This window comes from Tamandua tetradactyla, chromosome 6 (genome assembly GCF_023851605.1).
Source record: "Tamandua tetradactyla isolate mTamTet1 chromosome 6, mTamTet1.pri, whole genome shotgun sequence".
In the NCBI taxonomy this organism is placed as follows: Eukaryota; Metazoa; Chordata; class Mammalia; order Pilosa; family Myrmecophagidae; genus Tamandua; species Tamandua tetradactyla.
In genome coordinates, this window is record NC_135332.1 from 154166548 (window position 1) to 154192655 (window position 26108).

The window sequence follows — 26108 nt, forward strand, 5'->3', positions numbered from 1 at the left end:
ACCAGTTTCTAGAAAAGTACATATATACTTTTTGTTTTTGATTTTTTGTTTTCAAATGGCAAATTTAATAAAGAAAATTGAATTATATAAAAAGAAGAAAACATCATAGGAGCCTGAAAATTTGAGGCAAAAATATAAATTCCTAAGGAGAAAAGTTATTTTTGAAAACCTGTTTATAGCAGGATATAGACTGTTTGGCACATTTTGGTATTTCGGAATTAGAAGAACATAAGATTGGAGAGGGTGCTTAAGGAACTATAAGCTGCTTCGTGGATTTTGGGAGGTGTGGTTACTAGGAATGATAATTCAGTAGTAGTTACAGGCTCAGTAACAGCTGTTATTGATAAAAGTTCACCATATGCCAGGCTTTGCCTAAGAGCTTTGCAAGCATTGGTTATTGTTAAGGCCATTTTACTGATGGGGAGATTGAGGTTTCGAGAGATTCAATAATTGATCCAAATTTACACAGACTCATTCCAAAGCGAGAGTCATAAACACCCTGTATCTCCCGTTTGAGAGACAGACGTCAAATTACTAGTAGAAATGGTTGTAGACTGGAGTGGGACACAATCTCGGACGGCGCGGGTGGAATACTAAAAAACAAGAGTGTAGGTGGGGTTCTAGGTCAGTGTGGGAGAACAAAGCCGTAATCCAGGAAGATCTACAAGAACACAGCTGGTTCGGGAGCAATATGCAAATTTTGTTTTCAACATTTGATCATATAAATTCCTATCCTCCCTCTCTTAATCATGCGCTTTGCAAAAGTGAAGTAGATCATTTTTCGGAGGGTATCTCAGCCATAACAACAAAAGACCCTAAACTATTAACAGCATACACGGAAAAAAAAAAAAAAGAGAGAGAGAGAGAGAAAAGTACTGGAAGTACAGGAATAAGGAAGTACAACTTCAGTTTGAGAGAATAACAGCCCAGGCTAGCAGCGAGGAGAAAACACAGGGACCCGGAGAAGAGACACTTTTTTAAATTAAAAGGAAATTCAATTAAAACATTGTTTGGAAAAGGCTAAATCCTGATCCAGACTCAGCGTTTCGCACCCTCCAGGTGGGTAATGATTGGGATCTAGCCTAAGCGTATCGCAATTATCCTGAGACAGCTGGGGCTCCCTCAGGTTTTGAAATCTAAACACCACTGGTCCCCTTTGGTAGGGTGGTTCTGTGGGCGGAAAGGAAGGGACACTGTTGTGGAGGATGTTCTGCAGAGAAAACAAAACGATGCTGCCGGAGCTGAGGCGGTCAACGAGGAAAAAGCACGCAGACGGTGCAAAGATCTACAAAACCCACCCGCACCCAGTCTCAGCGCCACTGGGCCGGCCGCTGCTCGCCCCGCCCCCAGCGCTCATTGGCTCCTAGCCCCGAGGCCCACTCAAAAGCCTTTCGCCTATTGGGCCAGACAGGCCCTGGGCGGGATGCGGAAGTAGGGTTTGGAGACAACCAGGAGTCGCCTACAAGGAGGAGGAGAAGGGGGAGGGGCCAGGGATGGTTTTCTCAAGGAGGGGTTAGGCCATGGCAGCTGCGCGGCGGCAAAGACGGCTGCGACGGAGCGCGCGCCCGGCTTTGAATGAGCGGAGCTGGGACTGAACGAGCGGAGCGCGAGCTTGAGGAAGCTACCGCCACCGCGCGCGCGCGCCTTGAGTGCGCGCGCGGCCCGCGGCAGCTCGCAGTCTCTGCCCGGCGGGCGGGGAGGGGGAGGGGCAGGTGAGTGTCTGCGGCCCGCGCGTGCCCGCGAGGGTCTTCTTGGCCCTCACCCTTCCCCGACCCTCACCCTAGCCTTGGGGGTGTCATCTGCCCTACCCTCTTCAAGCCCTCCTCCTCGCCGCGTACTTCCCGCCTGCCACCTTCCTTTTCGCCCCTCCGCCAGGCCTCCCTCACTCCTGGCAGCCACTCTGGGGTACTGTTTCCGGGTCAGGGTGACCTCCGGGGTGAGGCAAGCGCGACTGGGACCGGGCCTGGGTGTGCATCCCTGGCCATGCCGCGCTCACGCGTGGGGAGACAGGCCTGCGGGCGCACCGGCCCGAGGAACCGGTCCCCAACTGCTCCTCCAGCAGAAAAATTTGCCGGTCCTTCCTGCTTGCACTCTACAGGCCCCGCACCTCGCAAGAGAAAATTTTCCCAAATTCAAATCCCAGCCCACCCGGTATCCCTCCAGCCACTAGAGCCCGTCACGTGGCGTCGGATTGTGTAACCTGAAAACGCTTATGTCGTTTTTCTTGTCTGTACAGTGGGTATGACTTTCTTTTTTCCTCAGCCACTTTCAGATGGGTATTCTGAAATTAAAGAATTTTAGTTATGAGACTTTTTCCTTTTGAGTCATTCAGGAAACTTCACTCTGCCTCTCTGAGAGAGCCAGTGGTGTCATGATATAAGGGCCTGGCTTTCCAGGTGTCAGAGATGACACCGAATGTTTGATTTTACAACCGGCCCTCACGCCGCGTCCATATCCCCTTCTCTTGGTGCTCTCAACCACAGTTTGAGGAAGATTTTAGTTTTGTATTTTTATGATTTTCTATAACCAACTTAGGAGAGTTACAAAGTTAGTTTGAGGATATGTTGTACTGTACTAGGTCATGTGCTTTTTCAAAATTTTGATATTAAAAAATCAAATACAGTCTTAGAAGTACAGCACTTGATCATTTGTTTGCCGTAATGTGTACCAGCCTAGATTTTGGCTTGACTGGTGGAAGAATTGTGATAGAGTTGACTCTACTGAAAGGATCTCACCGGATCTCTAATTATGGGAATTAGAAGGAAGAGAGACACATTTGATCCATCAGTTTCTAGTGCAGGATTATTTTTTAATTGTATGTGAGTCGTTTTCACTTGACATAGCAGAGCTGTTATTCCTATTGCTTTCCTTGAAATGTTATTTCTCTAAAAGTTCTGAGGATAAGATTGCTTCATGGTTTTGAAAGTTATGCTGCTATATCCAGCGTATATCTTTCAGGTGATTTTTAGAGAATTTTTAATTTTTAACGTTAGACTCTATTAGCATTACACAGTTCTAGAAAGTTTTTGAAGTAACCAGAATACAAGGTAGTCTAAGATACATACTTAAGTAGTTGTTGAGTTAGCTAGGATTTCAAAAACCAAGCTGAAGCAATGTGTATAAAATAGAAAAGTTTCTCAGTGGAATATGATGTGGCAAGAGCCTGGGCTGTGGGGTGTGTCTCTTCAAATTCTAGGTGAGTGTATCTCTGAGCCTCCCTGTCATCCTCATGTGCTAAATAGAAATCATGAAACCTACCTCTTACTAGCCTCAGGGATTCCAGAGAGGTGGTAAAGCATGCATTGACTAGAACAATGTCTTGCGTTTATTAAATGTTCAAAGAATGTTAATTTCCCTTCATTCAACAGATTTTTGAATACCTACTATTCCCTGGCATTGGCTAACACTTAGAATAGCAAACTGAGCAAGACTGATGGGGATTTTGCTTTCTTAGTCCCTAGCGTTCCATAGGAGTTCCTATGTATACAGGCACATGGCAGTTGAGCATACTGTTCTGGGTCAGTAGTGTTTCCAGCACCTAGGATAGTGTCTGCTATATAGTAAATACTAAATATATATGAATTGAATTGAATTAAAACGTTAAGCAAATACAGATCCTTAAGGGTATTCCTGCCAGCAAATCAGTATAATTGATAAAATAAAAAATGTTTTCCTCATTTCACTGCACCAGGGTGGAAAATTTATCTTGGAAATTATAGTGGCATCCCTGAAATACTAAGAGTGCTTGTTTGTTAGTGAGATATTTTTATCTTTTGAATTAAATAGTCCTAGGTTTCATTCTAATTCAGTGGATGTGTGGGAGCATGGGAAAACTGTTTACTCTTTCTATGCTTTAGTTTGTTTTCCTGCTGTAAAATGAGGATAATACCTACCTTAAAGGAATTAAGTGAGCTAATATTTAGATAGTACTTAACATATAGTAGCTGGTCAATGAAATTCATTCCTCTTTCATTGATCTCAAAAGCAAATTTTTCAAAGAATGAAGATATTCTTGATTGCTAGTGAGGGAATTCTGTTCTTTGTAATCAATAATAGACCCGCTTTTTAACTGGTTTTCTGTTGGAAAAACTTTAAATTTTATTTCTACTTATCATTGAAGTCATTCAAGTTGACAAGTACTTATTGGACAACTACACTAACAGTGTTAGTGGGAAGGTGATGGCTTCAAAGCTCTATATGAGCTTTAATCCCAACTCTGCATTCACTTATATCCTGAGACCCGTCTCTCTGAGTCCCAAATATTAAATATTTTTTCCTTCCAAAATGTCCTGATAGGGGGTTTACTCATTTATGTCCCTTTTCTCTCCAAGGCTCACATGCCCTATGTCTTTTTTTCTTTTTTTTAAATGTTTTTCTGGAAATCCATGCTAAATTTTCATTTGGGGAAATTTGCTTTTATTTTGGTTAAGAGTTTTATTCTTATCAAATCAGCTTCAAAGTTAAGCTTTTAGTTATCATCTTAATTATTCAGATCCTTCTACTCCTAATGAAACAATCAAACCTTTCAGTTCTTACTTTATAAATTATAACTGGGTATACCAGATGACTAACCCCTAGAAAAGGATTGGGCAGGGAATATGAGGTATACAGAAATAACTAGTTAAAAATGGAAAATCGAAGTATGGTAAGAGAAGATACTGGAGTTAAGAAAACTTTTACAATAGTACAACAAAAGGTAGTAGGTTTATGCAAGGGAGATTGCAGTGGAAAAAGGGAAAATTGAGTATTAAGGAAATTGAATAAGGTCTTTTTTGGTAGTTTGGATGGATGTACTGGGATAAGGGAGAAAAGGGGTCAAAACGGTTGCATTTTGGAGTCTGAGTAAACCACTCATTGGTGGTGTTTTGATAGAAGTATTTAAACTACTTGAACAGTGAAATTCTTAATATTCTGGTTCACTTTCTTCTAGAGTCACTATTGTTTCCATCCTCTCAATTTGTAGGGTATAGGAATTCAGTAAATCATTTCAATAATTTAGAGAAACATTCTCCACATTAGAAAAATACATGAGTATTGCTAGGGAAACTTTTGAGACTCTCTTACTGTACCGTTAGAGTTGGACCCTAGAAGTAGAAAGGGACGAGCTATTCATTTTGCCCTCCTACTGCTGACACCAGAGTGGTTCTAGGGAGCAATTAGGATAAGGTGTCGTAGAGTTCAAGTTGTTTTCTTTGCTTTCTGTGTTTCATTTTGTTTTGGACTTTTTTATGGGGGTGTACAACCAGTATGAATATATTGGTGTTACTCCCACCCAAATTACGATATACATCTGGGTTCCTGTGTACTTCTTAGTTTTTAACTATTTAATTTTTAACCTTCTCAGTGTAATACTTCATTGATTGAAAAACTATTACACGCTATTTTCAAGATTTTAGAGGCTATTTCTCATATCTGGTCATTAAGAACAAAACAGTGCTCTCTGCTTTAATCTACATGGAATGCATTTTGAAACAGTATGCTGTTATTAGTACAGGGATGTGTATTTTTCCAGTAACAATTTAAGCCTTAGGTTATATTTATACTTTTATTTATTTTTTTTGCTTATCTTACATTCATATAAAGTAATTTAAAAACTAATCAGGAGTGGGCCACGGTGGCTTAGCAGGCAGAGTCCTTCCCTGCCCTGCCATGCCGGAGACCCGGGTTCGATTCCCAGTGCCTGGCCATGAAAAAAAAAAACCAAAACTAACCAGCATTCCAGTTTTGAATAAATGGAATATGCAGTTGGCCCTTCAGTGTGATTGCATGATAATTGTTACTTAAGTTCAATTTCATCCCACTAAATATACGTATAAAATTATAGTCTAAATATACTGTTTATGCTTCATCTTAGAAAAAATAGGTATCAAATTATTATCTTTTTTCCCTTTTTTATTTTAGTATCTCTACTCCAGATACTGGTATTGGCCAGCTGCTTGCTTTTGAAGTTGTTTCAGGTGGACTGAGAAAATGATGAGTTTTAATTGTAACTTTGTCATGAGCTTGTTGCCTTATCTTGAGGAGGAAAACTAATTTCAGTGTGCCTAGTGTCCTCATTTAGAAAATTAAAATGTTGGATGATATATATTATCTAGTTGTTCCAACACAGGAATCATGATTCTAAGTGCTTACTCAGTAATTTTCCTCCTTTGACAATTGAAAGGCAAGGAAAAGCCAGAACATGAAATTCCACTAACAGAAACATCATCCTGTGTGTGTGTATATGTGTGGTATGCGTCTGTGTGTCTATAACTTCTTGGGATTTGGTTTAATTTGTTGGGTAAATTCACCTTTCAACAGTGGAAAAATGGCTGTCTCTCAGGTAGTAACATTTTATTTTCCTTCTTTTGTATTTATTTGGACATTCTGAATGAGGGCATTAAGATACTCAACTTTAACTTATGCGAAACTCATTTTAGGAAATTTTAGAATTAAATAGTGATTGTTAGGATAATATATGATACCGTATTCCTATTCCATATATATATATATCTGTCTAAATCTGACTAAAATATGTATAGGAAAATTTGAGAATAATGACTGTCTTTAAAAGGCTACCAAAATAATACTTTTACCATTTTTGAGAATTTTTAAATTTCTATCATTGCATGGCTTTAACTGGTTCTCAATTCTTATACTGTTTCTTTTATATAGAAACGTATCTCTTGATTTAATCACATGGTGGCAATATAATTATGATCTTTAAGGGCTCAGACTTTGGAACCAGACTCTCTGGGTTCAAATTCCAGTTCTGTACTTACCAGTTCTCTGTCTTTGGGTAGGTTTCTTAATCCTCCCTCCCCCATGCCTCAGTTTCTAGCTCTAAAATAGTGATAAAATAGTACTTGCCTCATAGGGTTGTTGTAAGTATTAAATGAGTTATTACATGTAAATCACTAAGAAGAATGCCTAATGTATAGGAGTTAGGTATTACAGTACGTTGAAACGCTGATGTGACATCAGTGTTCTGTTCATAGAGACATTATAAAATGTATTCCTCGTCACAGATTGACTTAGTTTCCTAATGGAAGGTAGCTCTCCGGAAGGAATGACAATCAATTTTTAAAAATGATGACTTTAGTGATGTCTTAAAAAATTCTGGCTAGAATCTGAAAACTTTTCTAATTTTAAGTGACATAATATTTTTCAAAAAGGTTTTATTAGCATAGATAGTTTTTAACAGGTTTTTTTTTGAGCTATCACTGATATTTAATAAACTCCCCAGAATTAAAGTATACAGTTTGATGTTTTGATGAATGCATACACATCCGCGAAACCATCACTGCAACTAGGTTTTCATATTGTTGATGCTTTTATAAATTTTTTTTTAAAACTGAATTTCTGATTGTTTGCTACTAATATAAAAAAATAAAATTGATTTTTGTATATTTATCTTGTATTCTGAAACCTTTCTAAACTCACTTATTAGTTCTGTTAGCCTTTTGGGTAGATTCTGTTGAATTTTCTACAAAGACACATAGACCCAGTTTTGTTATTCTTTTCCTAGCTGGATACCTTTTGTTTCCTTTTCTTACTTGATTATGCTGGCCAGAACCTCCACTACAATATTGAAAAGAAGTGGTGAAAGCAGGCATGCTTGTCTTATTCTTGATCTTAGAAAGTATCTAGTTTTTCACACTTAAGTCCAATTTTAATCTGGGTTTTTCATAGATACACTTAATCAGATTGAGAAAGATCCCTTCTATTCCTAGTTGGTTGCAAGTTTTTATCAGGAATGGTTGTTTCATTTTGTTCAGTGTTTTTTCTGTCTGTTGAGATGATTATATGGTTTTTCTTTTTCAGTCTGTTAATATGGTGAATTATGTTGATTAATTTTCAAATGTTAAACCAGCTCTGAATTCCTGGGCTTTATTCCACTTGATCATGATGTATTATACTTTTTATGTGTTGTTTCAGCCAGTTTAGTAATATTTTATGGACGCTATACTAATATTTTAGTATAAGTGTAATGCTGGCCTCAAATAATAAATAGGGAAAAATTACCTCATCTTCGGTTTTCTGGCAGTTTGTGTAGTATTGGAATTATTTCTTCCTTAAGTGTTTGGTAGAATTCAAGTGAAGCCCTCAGACCCTGGAAGACTTTTAACTATAAATTCAATTTATTTAATGGATACAAGATTTTTATCTATCTCTTTTTTCTTGATGTGCTTTGGTAATTTGTTTTTTTCAAGGAATTTATCCATTTTGTCTCTTTTGTTGAATTTGTAGGCATAAAATTGTTTATAATATTTCCCTAACATCTTTTTAATATCTGTAGACTTTCTAGTGATTCCACCTCTCTCGTTTATGATATTGGCAAAATTCTGTTTATTATTGGGACATACACATTTCAGATTGTTGTATACTTTTGATTAATTGATCCCTTTATCATTATGAAATGACCACTTTCACATTGGTAATATTATTTTCTCTGAAGTCTGTCTGATACTAAAATAGTTATTTCAACTATCATTTGATTTGTGTTAGTATGGCTATTTTTTCCCTATCCTTTTACTTTTAACCTATTTGCATCTTTATATTTAAAGTTCACTTCTTGCAGGTAGCATATAGTTGAGTCCTTCTGCTTTTTTATCCAATTTGACAATCCCTGTCTTTTAAATTAAGGGGTGTTAGACAATTTCCATTTAATTTGTTCATTTCTATGGGTAGGTTTGTGTCTGTCATTTTGCTGGGTTTTTTTCTGTTGTCCCATATGGTTTTTGTTCCCCTTTTCTTTTCTTTTTTTATGGGGGTGCCTTTTTTTTTTTTTTAACATTTTTTATTTTGAAATAGAACACATATGCAGAAAAAACAATGCATTTCAAAGTACAATATAACAAGGAGTTATAGAACATATTTCAGAGTTTGGTATGGGTTGTAGTTTTACAATTTTATGTGTTTCATTCTAGCTGCTCCAAGATTCTGGAGACTAAAAGAAATTTCAGTATAATGATTCAGCAGTCATACTCATTTGCTAAATTCTGTCTTCTCTGTTAAAACTCCTCCTTCTCCATTGAGCCTTCCCCCAAACTTTAGGTATATTTGGACTCTGCCCTTCCTAACTTTTTCGTGTTGGGAGGGAGTGTCGATAATATGGGATAGGGGGATGGAATTAGTTGACGTTCTTGGAGATGCTGGCTGTTGTGGATTTCACTATGTATCTGGCCTAGGAACCCATATGGAGGTTATAGGTTTTGGAAAAGAAATCTTAGTACGTGAAACTTTTATAGAATCCCAGATAAAGCCCTAGGTGTTTTCTAGGGTTAACAGAAATGGTGGTTGGAGTTTGACAAATGCGGTCATTAGCAAAATCCAGCTCTAAAGCTTGCATAACGGTAGTCTCCAGAATAGTCTCCAGACTGTTTGAATTCTCTTAGCTACTGATACCTTATTTTGTTATATTTCTTTCCCCTTTTTTGGTCAGGAAGGCATTGTTGACACCATGGTACCAGGACCAGGCTTACCCTGGGAATCATATCCTACATTGCCAGGGACACTTTCACTTCTGGATGTCATGTCCCATGTAGGGTGAGGGTAATGGGTAATGATTTTCCTTGCAGATTTGAACTTTGAGAGTTAGGCCACATTTGAGCAACAAAAGAAGTTTCTGGAAGTAACTCTTGGGTGTAACTATAGGTAGGCTTAGGTTCTCTACTACAGAAATAAGCTTCACAAAAGCAAACCTCAAGATTAATGGGTTGGGCTATTGACTTGAGAGTCCCTAATATTTGAGACAGGATCAGGAGTTTCCCCAGTGGTAAAGCTTAATAGTTCCATATTTTTTCTCCCATCCCTCAAGGGACTTTACCAATATTTTTAAATTAACTACCCAACATACTCTGGGATGTATCCAGGTACTACCTTAAACTATAAAGCTATTACAAGTCCACATTCCCATTTGGGCTCCATATATTTGGGTTGTTTAAGTGAGCTATCCAGATGGGTTAAGTTAGGTTATGTGCTACAGAAATTTTAGGTTTTTGACAAATAACCCTCTTTTCCTTTGGTCCCATATAGTAGGTGAAGTTCGGAGATACAGACAATATCAGTCTTACTCCTGTATTTTGATTCACCTTAATCTTGACCCACTCGGCTTCGTTCTTATCTTTAATTGAAGGCTGATCTCTTTTTTTCAGTTTCTTTAACAGTTGTTGTATGTAGCAATGCTGACTTTTAGAACCCTAGAACTCCAACTCTGAGTCTTAGGTATCACATAAGTAGCCAAAGTTCTAGGGAGATACCAGGTTATACATATATAGCACAACAACTCAAAATCTAGAAATGACAGTTACAGTTCTGGACTAAATGTGACGACTATAATAGCTTACAATCTAGGCACTGATTTTCTTATAGGTATTTTCTGAAAGAAACCATACAATATTTGTTCTTTTGTTTCTGGCTTATTTTGTACCACATAATGTCCCCAAGAGTCATTCACTTCATTGCATGCCTCACGACTTTGTTCATTTCTGGAGCCACACAATATTCCATCATATGCATGCACCACAATTCACCCTTCTGCTTCTCAGTCACTGTATCCTTCAGTCACTTCCATGCACTGGACTGCATGTATAATGCCCATAGTCAGTATGTCTCAACGCGATCCTCACTTAGTTGTACAGTCACCAACACTCAGTTTTAGACAATTTTCATTGTTCCAAAGAGAAAAATAACTGATAAACACACCCTCATAAAATAGGAAGTCCTAATCTCCCCTTAACTCTTGTCGTTCCCCCCCTAATTATTTACCCCTGGTGTTGCTGTGGTACTATTGATGTCTTCCTGTTAAGTAGAGGCCATAGCATTGCTGAACTTTACTACTGAATACAGGAGTGAAGAGTTCACTTCCTCTTTTTGTTTGAACCTAATATAGACCATAGCATGCAATAGTAGTTTTCCCCCTAAAACCCTCTATTATTGACAATTTTTACGAGATTCATACTTTTGATATAGTTCATGCAAGAACTTATTTATATTTGTAGTGTCAATTGGTAGGATACATGGCTCTATACAACCCCTTTCAATCATGTTCCCCTTCAATATGGCAATATTACTTATAAACCCACTAGTGGGCTGCCTTCATTTCTATCCGTTCCCTTACATTTAAGTTCAACCTCATTAGCTATCCATTTACCCATCTCTAGCTTCTGTGTATCTCCCCTATATTCTATATTATAAGCCTCTGAGTTTACCTTTACCAAGGTCATAATATCTGCTGTCTTTTTTGGGGGTGGGGTGGGGTACATAGATCAGGAATCGAACCCAGGTCTCCTGCATGGCAACAAGCATTCTACCACTGAACTGCCCGTGCGCCCATGTGCTGCGTTTTTTATTATTATTTAATCTCTTTTGTTGGCTTATTAGGTATCCTTGGTCTTCCCCCCTCAGAGAATATGATTTAATTGATTTACTAGGAGAGAGCACAGGCGTCAATATTTTTTAAAGACTCCCCAGATTTGTGAACCACTGTACTAGATGATTTCTACAGTTACTTCCAACTTACTAGTGCTTTGTGACTTTGGGCAAATTATTTGACCTCTCAATTTAGTTTCTCCATCTGTAAGACAAATATAATAAAATGTGTCTAACTAAGAGTATAAAATTAAATGTCAAAGTACAGTTTAACAAGTAGTTAGAGAGCAAATTTCAAAGTGTAGTATGGGTTACAATTCCACAATTTCAGGTATTTTCTTCTGGCTGTTTTAATATACTAGAAATTAAAAAGAAATATCTATATAGTGATTTAGTAGTCATAATCCTTTGTTAAATCCTAATTTCTCTGTAACAACTCCTCCCTCTCTGTTGGTCATTCTTTCAGTTCTCAGGGATATTTGGGCAATGACCATTCTAACTTCCTCATGTTTAAAAGGGGTATTGACATTAAGAGGTAGGGTAATGCAAGTGGTTGATGTTCTGGGAAAGACTGGTAGCTCTAAATTTTAGGGGTCATCTGGCATAGGAACAATCTGGAGGTTTTAAGTTTCTGAAGAAATAAATTTAATAAGTAAAACTTTTATAGTGTTTTAGAGCCCTGAATTTTCAGGAACACTGTTGATTGGGGCATGGTATACTGTGGCAATTTGTAATATCTGGCTGAAGTTTGTATAAAAGTAACTTCCAGAATCACCTCTAGACTATTTGAAATTTCTTGGCCACTGAAACCTTATTTTGTTACATTTCTTTTTCCCCTTTTGTTCAAGCAGGAATTTTTCAATCCCATGATGTCAGGACCAGGCTTATACCTGAAAGTCATGTTCCACATTGCCAGGGAGACTTACATCCCTGAAAGGTAGGACTCAGGTATGATGGAGGGTAATGAGTTTATTTGCATAGTTTGGCTTAGAGAGAGGCCACACCTGAGCAACAAAAGACGGTCTCTGGGGTAACTCGTAAGCATGTTTATAAGTAGGCCTAGCTTGCCATTAGATAAGTAAGTTTCATAATGGGTAGCCTCAAGATTAAGGTCTTGGCTTATTAAATTGGGAATCCCCAGTGCTTGAGAGAATATCAGGAATTTCCCAGGCGGGAAAGTTTAATAGTTCCATACTTTTTCTGCGGTTCCTAAGGGACTTTGCAAATACTTTTTTATCTGCCCCCAATACTCTGGTCTATATCATGGTTTTACATTAAGCTGTACAGAATCATCAACTCTCATTCCCTATTCTAGGCTTCATGTGTTTAGATTGTTTAAATAAACTGGCCAGACCAGTTAAGTTAGATAGTGTGCTACAGAAAATTTAAATTTTGAACAAAATAAACATCTTCCTTTGGTCTCACACAGATGTTGACGTTTTAAAATACAGACAGTGTTGTCCTTTACCCTGTATTCTGATTTACCTTAATCCCAACCAGATCAGCTTCATTCATGTCTCTAATTGAAGTCTGATTTCTTTTTCCTCTTCTTTAATAGTTGCTGTATGGAGTGATGCTGACTTTCAGAGCTATAGAACTCCAACTCTGAGTCTTAGGTGTCGTGAGTTACCTATATATCCGGGAAACTACCAAGTTAGACACAAAGAGCACAGAATCTAAAAGTGTAAAACATTTTTAAAATATTATGAAAGATATATGTTCATGTAGTTGATTACTCAAAAAATACATGAAGACTTAAAGTATACTACTTCATGCTATTTATTTTTAATCATAAATTTTGTATTAAATAGACAATTTAGATCAAATTATTTTTACATTCACTCTTTAAGAATAATTTGAAAGGAAGGTTTTTTCCTTCTCTTTAAAAACCTAAGTTCTTGAATTGTTATTATGATTTTCATTTTAATTTTAAAATTTACTGTGTTATTGGGTTAATGTAATACTCAAATATATTCCAAAATATTTTGGACAGAAAGTGAAAACGTATTTGTAAAGATACCTTGAGAGACTGGGGAAGAAGGTGGGACTATTAAACTTCCCCTCCTGGGGAATTCCTGATATTTTCTCAGGCATTAGGATTCCCAATTTTGTAAATCAAGACCTCAACCTTGAGGCTTGCCCTTATGAAATTTATTTCTGTAATGGCAAAGCTAGGCCTGCATGTAATTATGCCTGAGAGTCACCCCCAGAGGGCCTCTTTTATTGCTCAGATGTGGTCTCTCTTTAAGCCAATAAACTGCTTAATGAACTGCAGATAAACTCATTACCCTACCCTCTATTTGGGACATGACTCTCAGAGACATAAGTCACCCTGGCAACATGGGACATGACCCCCAGGGATGAGCCTAGCCCTGGCGTTATGGAATTGAGAATGACCAAAATGGAGCAAAGAAAGGGAACAAAATAAAGATTCAGTGGCTGAGATATTTCAAATAGAATCGAAAGGTCATTCAGGAGGTTACTGTTATGTTGGCTTTAACCAGATATTTCAAACTACCACAGTATGCTGTGTTCCGATGAACAGTACCTGGGAGTACCAGTACTCTAGCTAAGTATAAACCTATAAACCAGGTTCATTCTTCCGCCCAAGAAAGACAGACCCTCTTTAAAGCACAAAGAAGGTAAAATGGTCATTGCCCAGATATCTCTGTAGATTGAGAGTAAGATCAAATGAGAGAAGGAGGTATAACTGAGAAATTAGAATTTAATATATGACTGTGACTACAGACTCATTATATAGATATTTCTTTTTAGAGTCTAGTATTTTAGAATAGCTAGAAGGAAATCCAGTAGCCTTGAGCTTTGATAATGATTGTATAGTTACATTGAAGAAGAAAAAAGTCACTTGCCTGTGTTTGTATGGATGTATTGCTGCATGTTTTGTTTTGTTCCAAATATATATAATATATAATATCTGTCAATACTATACTGTCTTAGTTAACATACCTCTATTGTAAGTCTTAAAATTGGGTGGATTATAATACTAGTGGTCAATGAGAGTGAGGGGCAAGGGGTATATGTATAAGGTTTTTCTTTTTTCTTTTTATTTCTTTTTCTGGAGTAGTGCAGATGTTTTAAAAATAACATAGTAATGAGGACACAACTATGTGATGATATTGTAAATCATTGATTGTATACTTTGGATGGATTGTATATTGTGAAGATACCTCAATAAAAATACATAAAAATAAAAACATATTATATTTGTAGTCTTCACAAAAAAAACTACGTCAGTCAGAATTTCTCAGTGCATAATCGGACTTTTTAATTTGACTTTGGATCGGGAGTATGGCTTATGAAATCAATTCAGTGCATTTTTTGGTACCTTTTCCGCAGGTTTGGATTCTCGCCATGGCCATCACACAGTTCCGGTTATTTAAAGTTTGTACTTGTCTAGCAACAGTATTTTCATTCCTAAAGAGATTAATATGCAGGTAAGCAATTTTACATTCAAACTGGCCTGTTTATTTCCTCCTGGGTTTGGGTACCTTTGTAACTACAAAAAGGCAGGACATACTATATTTAAGCTAAATATTGTAGCTGGATTATTTATTCACTCATCGCTTCATATTTTTTTCTCTACTTCAGATCTAGAAAGTAGAGGTTTAGTTCTATTGTTCCTTCAAATTCTTGTATCTCCCAGTTCAGAAAAAAGCAAACTAACCATTAGCATCACCACAAAGCTTTTATACACATAATTGTTTTCATTATCAGAGTATTTCAAGGTAGTTACATGGAATTAGGCATAGGTACTACTTTGTATGCTATAATGTGAATGCCATTTTTATATTTTAAAAAACATCTTTAACAGAGAAACCCCGGTGCACACCTACTAGCTCAAGGTAATAACGTTAGATTGTGTAGCATTCTGTTGTGATGTTTTTGAATGTTTAAGTTCTGGTTTACTTTTGGTAACATATTTTTGCCAAACTAGTGGACAATAATTAAAAGAAAGAACTACATCAAATTTTTTGTGGAATAGAAGTGAGCGTGGTTGTATCCAATTCGATTCCAGGGTTTAAGAATTTGTGCTTGGCCCAACAGGCACACACACAGTATTAGAAAGCCATTATGGGTATTTAAGAATGCAATAAAAATATTGTCTTTTCTTTCAGTTTATGAGTATTATTTTTCAAATGGTTATGAGCATGTAGAACATAAATAATAATTAAATTATTTGAGTATAAGTGCTTAATTAATGGATCTGGTTTTTTTTGGCCTAGAGGCTCTGTGAAAAAAGTATTGACACACCAAGTGTAGAATAGTGTAAAAGAGAAAATTGAGGGCTGTCAGCTCTCTTTTAAGTGGACATAGTTTAGAAGTTGCATACAATGATTCTGTTCACATACTATTGTCCAGAGTTTTGTTATATGGCCACCTAGCTGCAAGGGAAGCAGGGAAACACAGTTTGTAGTTAGATGGCCATTTGATGACTGCTGAAATTCCAAGGATAAAGTAGGATTAGTTTTGTTGTTAGAGGTAGAGAGATTTGGGATTTTTAAAAACTCCAGGGTATGGAAATAAGAATGAGTGGGTGGAATAGAGTGTATGATCTCTGGTGGTGGAGAGGTCAAGAAAGAAAGAAAAAGTTTAGGTGGATCACTGTTGATGTCACCTAGATAGGAGGAGGACAGAATTTGGGGAGCATTAAAAACAGTGAATTGAATGCTCAAAGTATCAGAGAATGAGGAGGTATATATCAAGTCAGGCTTCTGCAGAGAAAAGATCAAAATCTGTAGGGCAAGCCAGAAGGTTGGGAACTCAGGCAGGAGTTGATGTTGCCATGAGTCTGAAATTTAACAGGAGTTGACATTGTAGTCTTGAGGCAGAATTTTTTGTCTCCAGGAAAACTCAATTTTTGTTCTCAAATTTTTTAAAACTGATTAAATGAGACCCACGCACATTATTGAGAGTGATGTCCTTTATTTAAAGTTAAGTGATTGTAGCTGTTAGCCACATCTACAGATTATGTTCACAGCAATTTCTAGGCTTGTGTTTGATCAAATAACTGCGTACCATAGCCTAATCAAGTTGACACCGGAATAAACATCATAGGAGGAATGGCCAGAAATTCACTAGATAAAGTAGGATAAGAATGGGTATTAATTGCCCGACAACAAGAGGGTAAAAAAAAAGCAATTGTGTTGACAGTGGTGATGAATTATAGATGGTTTTCTTTTTGTATCTCTGTTTTCTAAAATTTTTGTTACAGTGAGTATAAATTATTTTTAGAATAAGAAATGTTATGAAATGAAATGAAACTTTTTTCATTTAAAAAATATTAAGGAAATTTCTGTTTTCAATATAAATATATTTAAGATTGGTTTTATGTACAGTTTGAAGGAAAAACAACCCATTGTTAGGATAACTTTATCTTCGGTGTCATACAGAACCTAAATAATGTGTTCTAAAATACCAGGCTCATGTCATAAATTTAAGAATAGACTGTATTACTTTTCTATTCATCCTTTAAACAAATAAAGTGTGACTTCTAATCTTCTAATTAAAATAGCTAGCTTTACCATTAGTCTAAATAGATACTTTATATGATTATTAGAAATGAAGCAAATGGCTGATCATTTATAATTACCATTTTTTAGTGTCTTATGTACTAGTCACTCTCTTAAATGCTTTAAATATATCATTTAATTAAATCTTCATAACAACCCTACAAAAATAGGATTGAATATCTGCATCTTATAAAATGAGAATACTGAGGCTAAGAAGTTATGTAATCGAGACGACTTAAAATTTGTGGAGGTAGAACTGAAAACCGTGGTTTATATAGATTCCACTGCTAATGCTCTTAATCACTGTGTTATAATACTTATTCTGTTTAATATAGTATTTTTCCTGCTAATCCTTAAAATTTATCTGTCACATTTTAGTTAAACCCACTGATTTTCAAACTTTTTAATAGTTAGTTAACCCAGAACTCAGTATGTTAAACCCTGCGAGATAAAAGCCACGCCGTCCCTGGTTAACGCAGCCCGTGCACCCAGGTCTCTACCTGCGTAACCCATCGTGCTCCGAGGAATATGGTTTGAATCCACTTTACATTTTTGTTTTTGGCTTTATATTCCTCCTGAATTTTTCTGTAGTTAGAAGTCCTAAGGCAAATTGTAGGTATGTTGTCTTGTCTTGAGATTTTAGAAACATACACAGGTTTCAATTTTCTTTTCATCTCTTAATGAACAACTGGTAATTATTAAAAGAAATTATTATAAAATTAAGAAACATCTTGTCTCAAAAGCCTTAAGTTACTGTCCGTAGTGTTTTTCCCCATTTTGGTTTGATAGTTCTTAAAATAAATTATTTTTGTTTCAGATCTGGCAGAGGACGGAAATTAAGTGGAGACCAAATAACTTTGCCCACTACAGTTGATTATTCATCAGTTCCTAAGCAGGTAATTTTTTTTTTTTTTTTAAAGTTTGAGTAACTTTTCCAGAACAGTATTTTTCAAACTGGATTGCAATTCATTAGTGAGTGATGAAATAGATTTCTTCACTCAGGATCTTATTGTTATATTTTTCAGTTCTGAAATTTTCATCTGGTTCTTCATTTTATCTTCTTTATTTTCCTGAGATTTTCTGGGTTTTTTTTTTTCCCTATTGGTTTCAAGAGTATTTGTTACTGCTTATTGGAGCATTTTATAATATCTTCTTTAAAGTCTTTGCCACATAATTCCAACATTTATGTCATCCCTGGATTGGCATCTGTTGTCCACCTTTTTTTCATGTCAGTTGAGATTTTCTTGGCTCTTTATATGGCAAATAATTTTGGATTGTGTCATGGACATTTTAAATATTGTATTTGAGATTCTTTGTCTTATTTATATCCTATTGAGAATGTCGGTTTTATCAATGAACCTGATTAGACTTAGCTCATAAGTTCCATTTCTCCTTCTGTGAGCTATAGTTCTAATGTCAGTTCAGTTTTCAAAGCATTTGCCTTTTTTTTTAAATGGGTAGAATAAAATAAAATAGAACAAAATAGAATGTATCAAAATGTCTAGCTCATAGTAAGAATAAGTATTTTTTAAACTTTTGATTAGTTTTGGTGTGTAATATTAAATGTGTATTTTATTGTGAGACAAAAAAGTTTGAATACCACTGTTTTAGAAAACCATTTAAAAATTTTTTAAGAGATAATTAGGTTTCCCTTTTTTTGACTGTCAATGTTGATCAATTAAATTTAGACAGATGTTGAAGAGTGGACTTCCTGGGATGAAGATGCACCCACCAGTATAAAGATTGAAGGAGGAAATGGGAATGTGGCAACACAAAATGCTTTGGAACAACTGGAACCTGACTATTTTAAGGACATGACACCAACTATAAGGAAGACTCAGAAAGTAGGTAAAGATTTGTGCTTTTGGAGTTTTAACTACTTTTCAGATTCATATAGTTAAAATTAGATAATTAGTATTTATTGAAAGCCTATATCTGATATCAATTTGTTGTTTTCTGTCATGTTAAAGAAGAGTTTTATATATACATTCAAGTGATGTAAATACAGATGTAGTAACTTGTACCCTCAAGTCTTTTAAAATTGCATCTAAGCATTTATTGAAATTCTATTGTATGGTTGATTCTAGACCCTGTCTCTGAAATAGAGATTAAGCTGAATAAGATAAAGTTCTAATCTTAAAAGAGTTCAAGTTTAATGAATTCTACAAACTGATAAGTAGTTTCATTGTTTATAATCATTATAAAACTGATACATAACTTTGAGGTCTTAGAGTAATTGCTGTGAGTTTCTACTAGTCATCCATATTTTTATCCCCTTTTGAGTTGAATATGAAAGATTACTTAGAAATGTGGAGAAATATTGGGAAAAGCACAATGGCTGGATATTTTCTTTTGTTTTTGTCACAATAGTACATATACTTTTTTTAAAAGTCAAAATACATAGAAGGGCTCATTACAAAAAGCAGCAGACTTCTACCCCATCACTCTTCATAGCCAGTTCTACTTTCCAGAAGAGGCCACTCTACTTTTTCAATTTGCAGTTTTCTTAGTATTTATTGTTGTATCTATATATAATATGCTTACTTTGCTATTTCTTGATTTGTCAATCACAGACGTGATCCATTGACTTTATATTAAAGTAAATGAGGAGTTATTTCATGCCATCCTTTCCTTCTTCCCACATCTCCAAATACTGTAATGTTATTATTCAAGTTTACCTCAACAAAAAATTGTAAGTTCCATTTTTTTGTTCAATCAGACATAGATAATTTTTCTTATACTTTTTAGCTTCCTAATATGGGTACTTACCCTCTTCCACTTCCCAGCCAGTTTTAGCTGTACATTTATTTATTTTATTTTATCTTTTTTTGGGTGCATGGCCCAGGAATCGAACGTGGGTCTCCTGCACAGAAGGCAAGCATTCTACCACTGGACCGCCCGTGCACCCTGTACATGTATTTTTATATTGTCATCATTTACATTCCATAATCATAATTGTCTTTTTTAAGTTGTTCAAATGTCTTAATGCTAAAAAGCATTAAGCTGTGTATTTTTCAAAGAGCCATTAAGTGAGCTTCTAAGTAGTTGAATATCTTCTATTTTGGCAGTGTATTACTGCTCTGACTAGGAATCTAATATATTACAATAATACCTTATTAAAGTAATTTACATGAAAATGCTTTTAGCTACAAAGCATCAAACACAAGTATATTCTATTACTACAGGCCTGAAAGAGTTAATGCATTTGCAGTCATTCCCCATACCTCGGGAATTTTGGCAGAATGCAATCAATATTTTCATTTAATGTCGTGACTAAAAGTGTCTGAAGTTTTTATATTGCAAATTTTAAATGAGAGAGCATATTTTAAATAATTATCAAGCTACAAAATGCCTTGGTTCAATTATGTATCTTATCTATTTTTATATAGTGATGTGTAAAATATTTCTCTAATTCTATTTTAATTAATCTTTCAGATTGTTATTAAGAAGAAAGAACCATTAAATTTTGCCATCCCAGATGGTAGCACAGGTTTCTCGAGTAGATTAGCAGCTACTCAAGATATGCCTTTTATTCATCAATCTGTAAGTATGTTAACATACATTTTGAGAAAGACTTGTATTTGTTTTAAAGAAGAAGAAAAAGTCTAGATTCATTGAATACAGTATTTATATTTCTGTGAACTTGAAACAGGTATAGCAGTTTGAAAAATTTTATTCTGAAATTTTAACAGTCCTGTCCTTTTAAGTGATTATAAGTTACATCAGGTACCAAGATCAGAGGCTCAGCTTATACACTACAGAGAGAGACAAAATGTTACTAAAAGATATGAATTTGGAGGCAGGCCATGGTGGCTCAACAGGCAGAGTTCGATTCCTGGTACCTGCCCATGCAAAAAAAAAAAAACAAATTTATGAATTTTGAAAAGATTGCTACTGATTTATTATTTCCCTCATAGAGTATGTTTACATTTTAAGTGATTCAACTTAAAATTAGTTTAACTTAAATGCAGCTTTTTAAGGGCAAATATAGTAAGGTATACAACTGTGATTCTTAACCCTAGTTGCAGATCATACTTGGCTTTGGAGATTTTTAAAACACAAATGCTCAAACCTAATCTCTGATGCTTTTGTAGAAGATGCTGTCTTTTTCCCTGAGGTTTTCTGTTTATTTCTATTTCTACTCCCCCCCCCCGCCGCCATTGGTTTCAAGAGTATTTGTTATTAATTGTTGGAGCGTTTTATAATAGCTATTGGAAAGTCATTGTCACATAATTCTAACATTTATGTCATCTCAGGTTTGGCTATTTTTGATGGGCAGATGCAGTATTTATGTAGGCACACCTATTGAGCTAATCCTTTATGACTTTTTCTTTTTTTTTCTACTTAAAAGTCCACCTCTATTAAGGGACAGATGTCATTTTGTTATGGCCTTAATAATTCTAGTTTTTTATACCTAACTATTTTATATATTAAAAGTCAAATGCCTCAGTTGAAAAATAGATAAATATTATGAATGGAAAATTTATAAATAAGTAATAGACATAACCTGTTAATATGAAAAAAAATTTTAATCTTATTAGTTGTCAAATAAATTCAAGTTATAATAACAAGACATTGTTTTAACATCAATTTAGTAAAGATAGAAAAGGCTATTACCAGTATTGGCAAAGGTACATGAAAATAGTATTTCTACCTACTGCATTGGTAGCATAAGTTACTACAACTTTTCAAGAGGGCCATTTGTATTTTGTTTCAATAGCTTTAAAAATAATCCTTTAATTTAGCTGTTCTACTTTTAGAAATACATATTTAGCAGATCATAGGAAACATTACTTTGTAGGAATTTTTTTAAACAGAATTTTACATTTATGATCACGTGGAGAAAGCTCAACAAATATTATTTCATTTTTAGGTGTAAGTAGTCAAAAGAGGATATAAATAAACCTGTCCAGTTATTGGAGCTAGTTTTACATACATAACCACTAACATCTAACTAAACACACTAGAATGAGCATTTTGATTGGTTCATGGAAGAAAAAAGTGAAGTTTTTTCACTTTTCATGGCCTGGGGAATAGTGGAGGATAGTAGATAGCCTGATGATACCAGGTAAGTGGAACAGGAAAAAGGAAAACAGGATATAGAAAATGTACTCCAGTAAAGATAAATTTTGTCTGAACTTTCATTTTTCTTAGGACCCAGGCAGTAAATAGAAACCACTGAAAAATCACTCCTATAAATTATTTATACTTAAATGAAGATGACTATTCTAGTTGGAAACTTCAGCTTCTTCCAGTTCATCTTCTCTACCCATATTAGTCCAGTCAGACGTCTCTAATTCAGTCTGGGATCAGTTAGTCTCACTTCTCTGCGTCCCCTTGTGTGCCCACCTCCACCCCATTTAGAAAAGAGAGAAACGTAAAGAAGAAATGTTCTTCTAAACCAAAGTAAGCAGAAGAAGAAAATTTAATATAAAAGGAGTATCTCTTAAAACACAAAATAGGAAGAAAGTAGGCTTGATTTACTCAGGACCGCTTTAGCATTCAAAGGCCTTTGTCACAAGAAATCCTTCAGTCTCAGGCAAACTGGGGGCCAAATTATTGGGTCCTTGTACAGGACATGATAAGGAAGTTGAGAAGCCACAGAAGTGTATTAAGTAGGGGAGTGAGAGATTGTATTATGTTTTAAAAGATATTCTTCGTAACTTTTGTGCAGAGAAATGGTGGCTCTTTACTATCAATATTTTCATTGTAGCCTGAATTAGGTGACTTAGATACATGGCAAGAAAATACCAATGCTTGGGAGGAAGAAGAAGATGCAGCCTGGCAAGCAGAAGAAGTTCTGAGGTATTTGAGTGATATTTACCTTACGACCTGAATAGAAGAACTAGATTTGTTCCCTAATCAGTTTAATGCAAGAAAGCCTACCCTGCCAAATGTTTTATTTTTCTTCATTCTTTCTCATTTGCGTCCTAGTATGAGACACTTCTTTGTATTTCAGACTACATATGCTTTTTAATAAAATGATTAAAACTTCACTCACAGGACCAAAAGTTTAAAGCATTATAGAAACAAAAGGATAATTGTATTAATGGCAGATGAGACCTTTTACATATATACACTATATTGCAGCATATGCTTTACTTCCTTCCTTATTAAATACTTACCTCTTGATACGTCCTACTATAAAATATTAATGGCCACTATATATTCTTGTAGGTCAGAAATTATAGCTTTTTTCTTTCCCTGTGCTCTAGCACAGTGCACAGCATTGCATATTTGAATGAATAGTAACTTACATAGCATCCTACAGTTGTGTAGACATCTCAGTTGATGTTCATGAAAACCTACTGAGGTAAATAGGTCAGGTACTACTCAACCTACAGGAAAGAAAATACTGTTCTGGAGATTTTAAAGCACATATTTGTTGGTTTTATTTTTTTTAATTGTTTTTATGAGCAATAACCTTAGTTTTGCTACTGCTGCAATAGGTAAAAAAGTATATAGAAACTTATTAGGAGAACTTATTACTGATGAAGACTCATAGTGTATCTTATGCATTTTGTTTTTGTTTTTTAATTGCATGGGCTGGTACCGGGAATCGAACCCGCATCTCTGGCATGGCAGGCAACAACTCTGCCTGCTGAGCCACCGTGGCCTGCCCGTTTCTTATACATTTTTAAAGATGACATAATAAATACAGTGATATGGTTTTTTTTTTAATTTTAAAAGATTGTTTTACAATGGAAAATGAATTATTCTTTATCTGATTATCTTAATCAAAAATGGATTTCATTTTTTAATTTACCTTTCCTGGCTTTGTCAGTAATTACAATTAACTTGAACAGCCAGTAGAGGGTGCAGTTAATTCTTGGAAGTTATTTTTCTTAGTTTAACTTTTTTGTTTATTTTGTTCTCTTGCTATTCTCAGCATGCCTTTTTATTTATTTATTTATTTATATTTAAGGAAATGGAGGTCACATTTTAAAAATCAGTTAGTAACTTTGAATGGTCTGAGTATTGGGGATTCTAGTGATCATTAGTATTATTAATTATAAGGATAAAGGAAGGGGCTGTTCATTTTGAAGCCAATAATCTTACTGACAGCACTGTGTAGAGTTTATGTCATGAGTTCACAAGTATCTTAACATTCACTGCAATCTTCTCTTTTCTACTCTATCTTCTTCCTCCCTAAACAAAACAAAGCAACAAAATATTCTTAGTGTTTTACATTATAATGACCACTTGAGAGAGGAGCATCTTAGTTCTCCTCAAGTTAGTGATAAACATGATTCATGCTGCAAGTTGCATAAGTGGAGTCAAAGGCCATGGAGATTTTCATACATCATTTCTGTCCCAGAGGAACACTGAGAATTTAAAGAATATGTTCACTCCCTATATCCTCTAACTCTGAGCCTATTTCCCACTGCCGCCTTAAAGAGTACTGCTGGTAGTATAATCATTGCTATTAAGGAAGAAGATTCTGCTAACTTAGTACTTCCAGGCATGAATCTGGACAATTAAGGTAAGTTTTGTCTGTAGTGATCTATAAATTGTCTTTTGTCAATATACATCGGTTGTTGATTTTTATATTTCAGCTAGTAACTCAGTCAAAGCTTGATTATCCTGTTTATTTATAGCCTATCACTCTCATTATAGTTCTTTTCCTGTCTTCCTTTTTGCCCCTGGTGTTTTGACTTTTTTAGTGCAAGTTATCAGTTTTGCTTGAAAGAACTAGTGAAAAGTAGATTCTCTTTAACTGTTCTTTAGAAACTTAGTTAATTGATGATGAAAAGTCAAAATGTTACCTAAAATAAGTCTCTCCCTTCTTGGATTTTGGTGATCCATAACTCTGCAACCCTCTTTTATAGGTATGATTGAGATCTGTATATTCATTTCACTCATTATAGTCAACTTTGAGCTGCCCCTTATATAGGTGATCCATGCTGGATTTTTCTGTCTGTAACACAGGGTTGCCTATGCCAACTGTGGCCTGCAGTTTTCTTCCTCAGCCTTGTGTGATCCTTCACTCATACCCAAGCCCTTCAACTCCAGAACCAACTTCTCTTCCCTTTGCTTTTTATGTTTATTCACCCTGCCCCCATTCCCCCTCCCCATATAAATCAATAGATAGATATGTATAGTGATTCTGGGCTGGTGGAGTTATGAAGGGGCCGAGGAGGAGATACGTATTTTATAATGTGTAATTAGTAAATAACCTACTGTTCTGTACCTTTAATAGTAGAGCTGGTTAAACGTTAATCAAAATAGGTTTCTGGTTCTAGGTGGCAGGTGTGTTTTAAGTTTTCATTTTCTTTTTGTGGTGTGTTCTGCACCTTTGTGCCTTAACATCCTTTAACTGGCTGTTTGTTCTTAACTGTTATAATGACAGAAGATTTAATCATTAGTAACAAACTTTTCTGAAATGGTAGCAAAAAGAATGTGTGATCCGGTAGAAGTAGTGTTTTAGTGGAAATAATCTGAAAAAGAAGGGTTAGGAGATGTATTTGTAAAGTAAGGATAATACCTCTTTTGTTTTGTAAGTCATGTTCTAAAGATTTTTTTTAAAAAAGAAAACCTTGAATTTTAAAAGCAGTGAGAATAATCAAGACTTTTAAAGCTTTATTTGATGATAGTAAAAAGACATTGTTATTTCCTTTTGGAATTTATTTGCTGTTTTACCTGTGTGGAATTTTTAAAGTGAAAATATGAAGATATTTCTTTTCAAATTCCAGGCAGCAGAAAATAGCAGACCGAGAAAAGAGAGCAGCAGAACAGCAGAGGAAGAAAATGGAAAAGGAAGCCCAGCGGCTAATGAAGAAGGAACAAAACAAAATTGGTGTGAAACTTTCATAACAAGTGATCTTCATATGTCATAGTGCCAGTAGGAGAAATCTGAGCTCCAGAACCCAAGCAACATTTCTGTGGATTCAAGAGTATTTTCAGAAGACAAACACACTGCTTGATTTTAATGTGTCCATCAGGTCATCTCGGATCCCAGGATTCTCCCAAAGTACTTTGAACTTTTGATGGTTGAAACTTAAAAAAAACAAAACAGACATCAGACAATATTTTATTCAAAATACTCCAAATATGAGACAGTTGATTGCTGTAGAGAAATAATTACAAGTGGAATAAACCAGTACCTCTTCATGCTAGTGTTTCTAGCTGAATAAATGGGTGTAAATAATTTTATGGTGGAAAAGAACTCTACTATTATGCTTTCCTTCAATGTGCATAATGATAAAATAAATAATTTTAAATATC

General features: G+C 35.4%; 1 protein-coding gene across 4 annotated transcripts; it reads left to right on the top strand.

The window, feature by feature from the left end:
• Positions 1 to 948: 948 nt before the first annotated feature.
• Positions 949 to 26108, top strand: EBAG9 (estrogen receptor binding site associated antigen 9). 4 transcript variants are annotated; one of them, XM_077167501.1, is made up of 7 exons: positions 949 to 1059; positions 14710 to 14807; positions 17701 to 17779; positions 18572 to 18727; positions 20319 to 20426; positions 22597 to 22688; positions 25577 to 26108. In XM_077167501.1, exons 2-7 carry the CDS (start codon positions 14725 to 14727, stop codon positions 25695 to 25697), a joined length of 639 nt encoding a protein of 212 aa, XP_077023616.1. In that variant the 5' UTR covers positions 949 to 1059; positions 14710 to 14724; the 3' UTR covers positions 25698 to 26108. The 4 variants fall into 4 exon arrangements, with proteins under 4 accessions (XP_077023616.1, XP_077023614.1, XP_077023613.1 ...); XM_077167499.1 differs by lacking the exon at positions 949 to 1059 and adding an exon at positions 1465 to 1712; XM_077167498.1 differs by lacking the exon at positions 949 to 1059 and adding an exon at positions 1948 to 2239.

Excerpts from the sequence above, each read along its gene's own strand:
- EBAG9 (XM_077167498.1), top strand. The coding sequence starts at position 2,213 with ATGTCGTTTTTCTTGTCTGTACAGTGG. Across the intron at positions 2,240-14,709 it reads TTTTCTTGTCTGTACAGTGG|GTTTGGATTCTCGCCATGGC; the intron begins GTATGACTTTCT and ends CCTTTTCCGCAG. Across the intron at positions 22,689-25,576 it reads CAAGCAGAAGAAGTTCTGAG|GCAGCAGAAAATAGCAGACC; the intron begins GTATTTGAGTGA and ends TTCAAATTCCAG.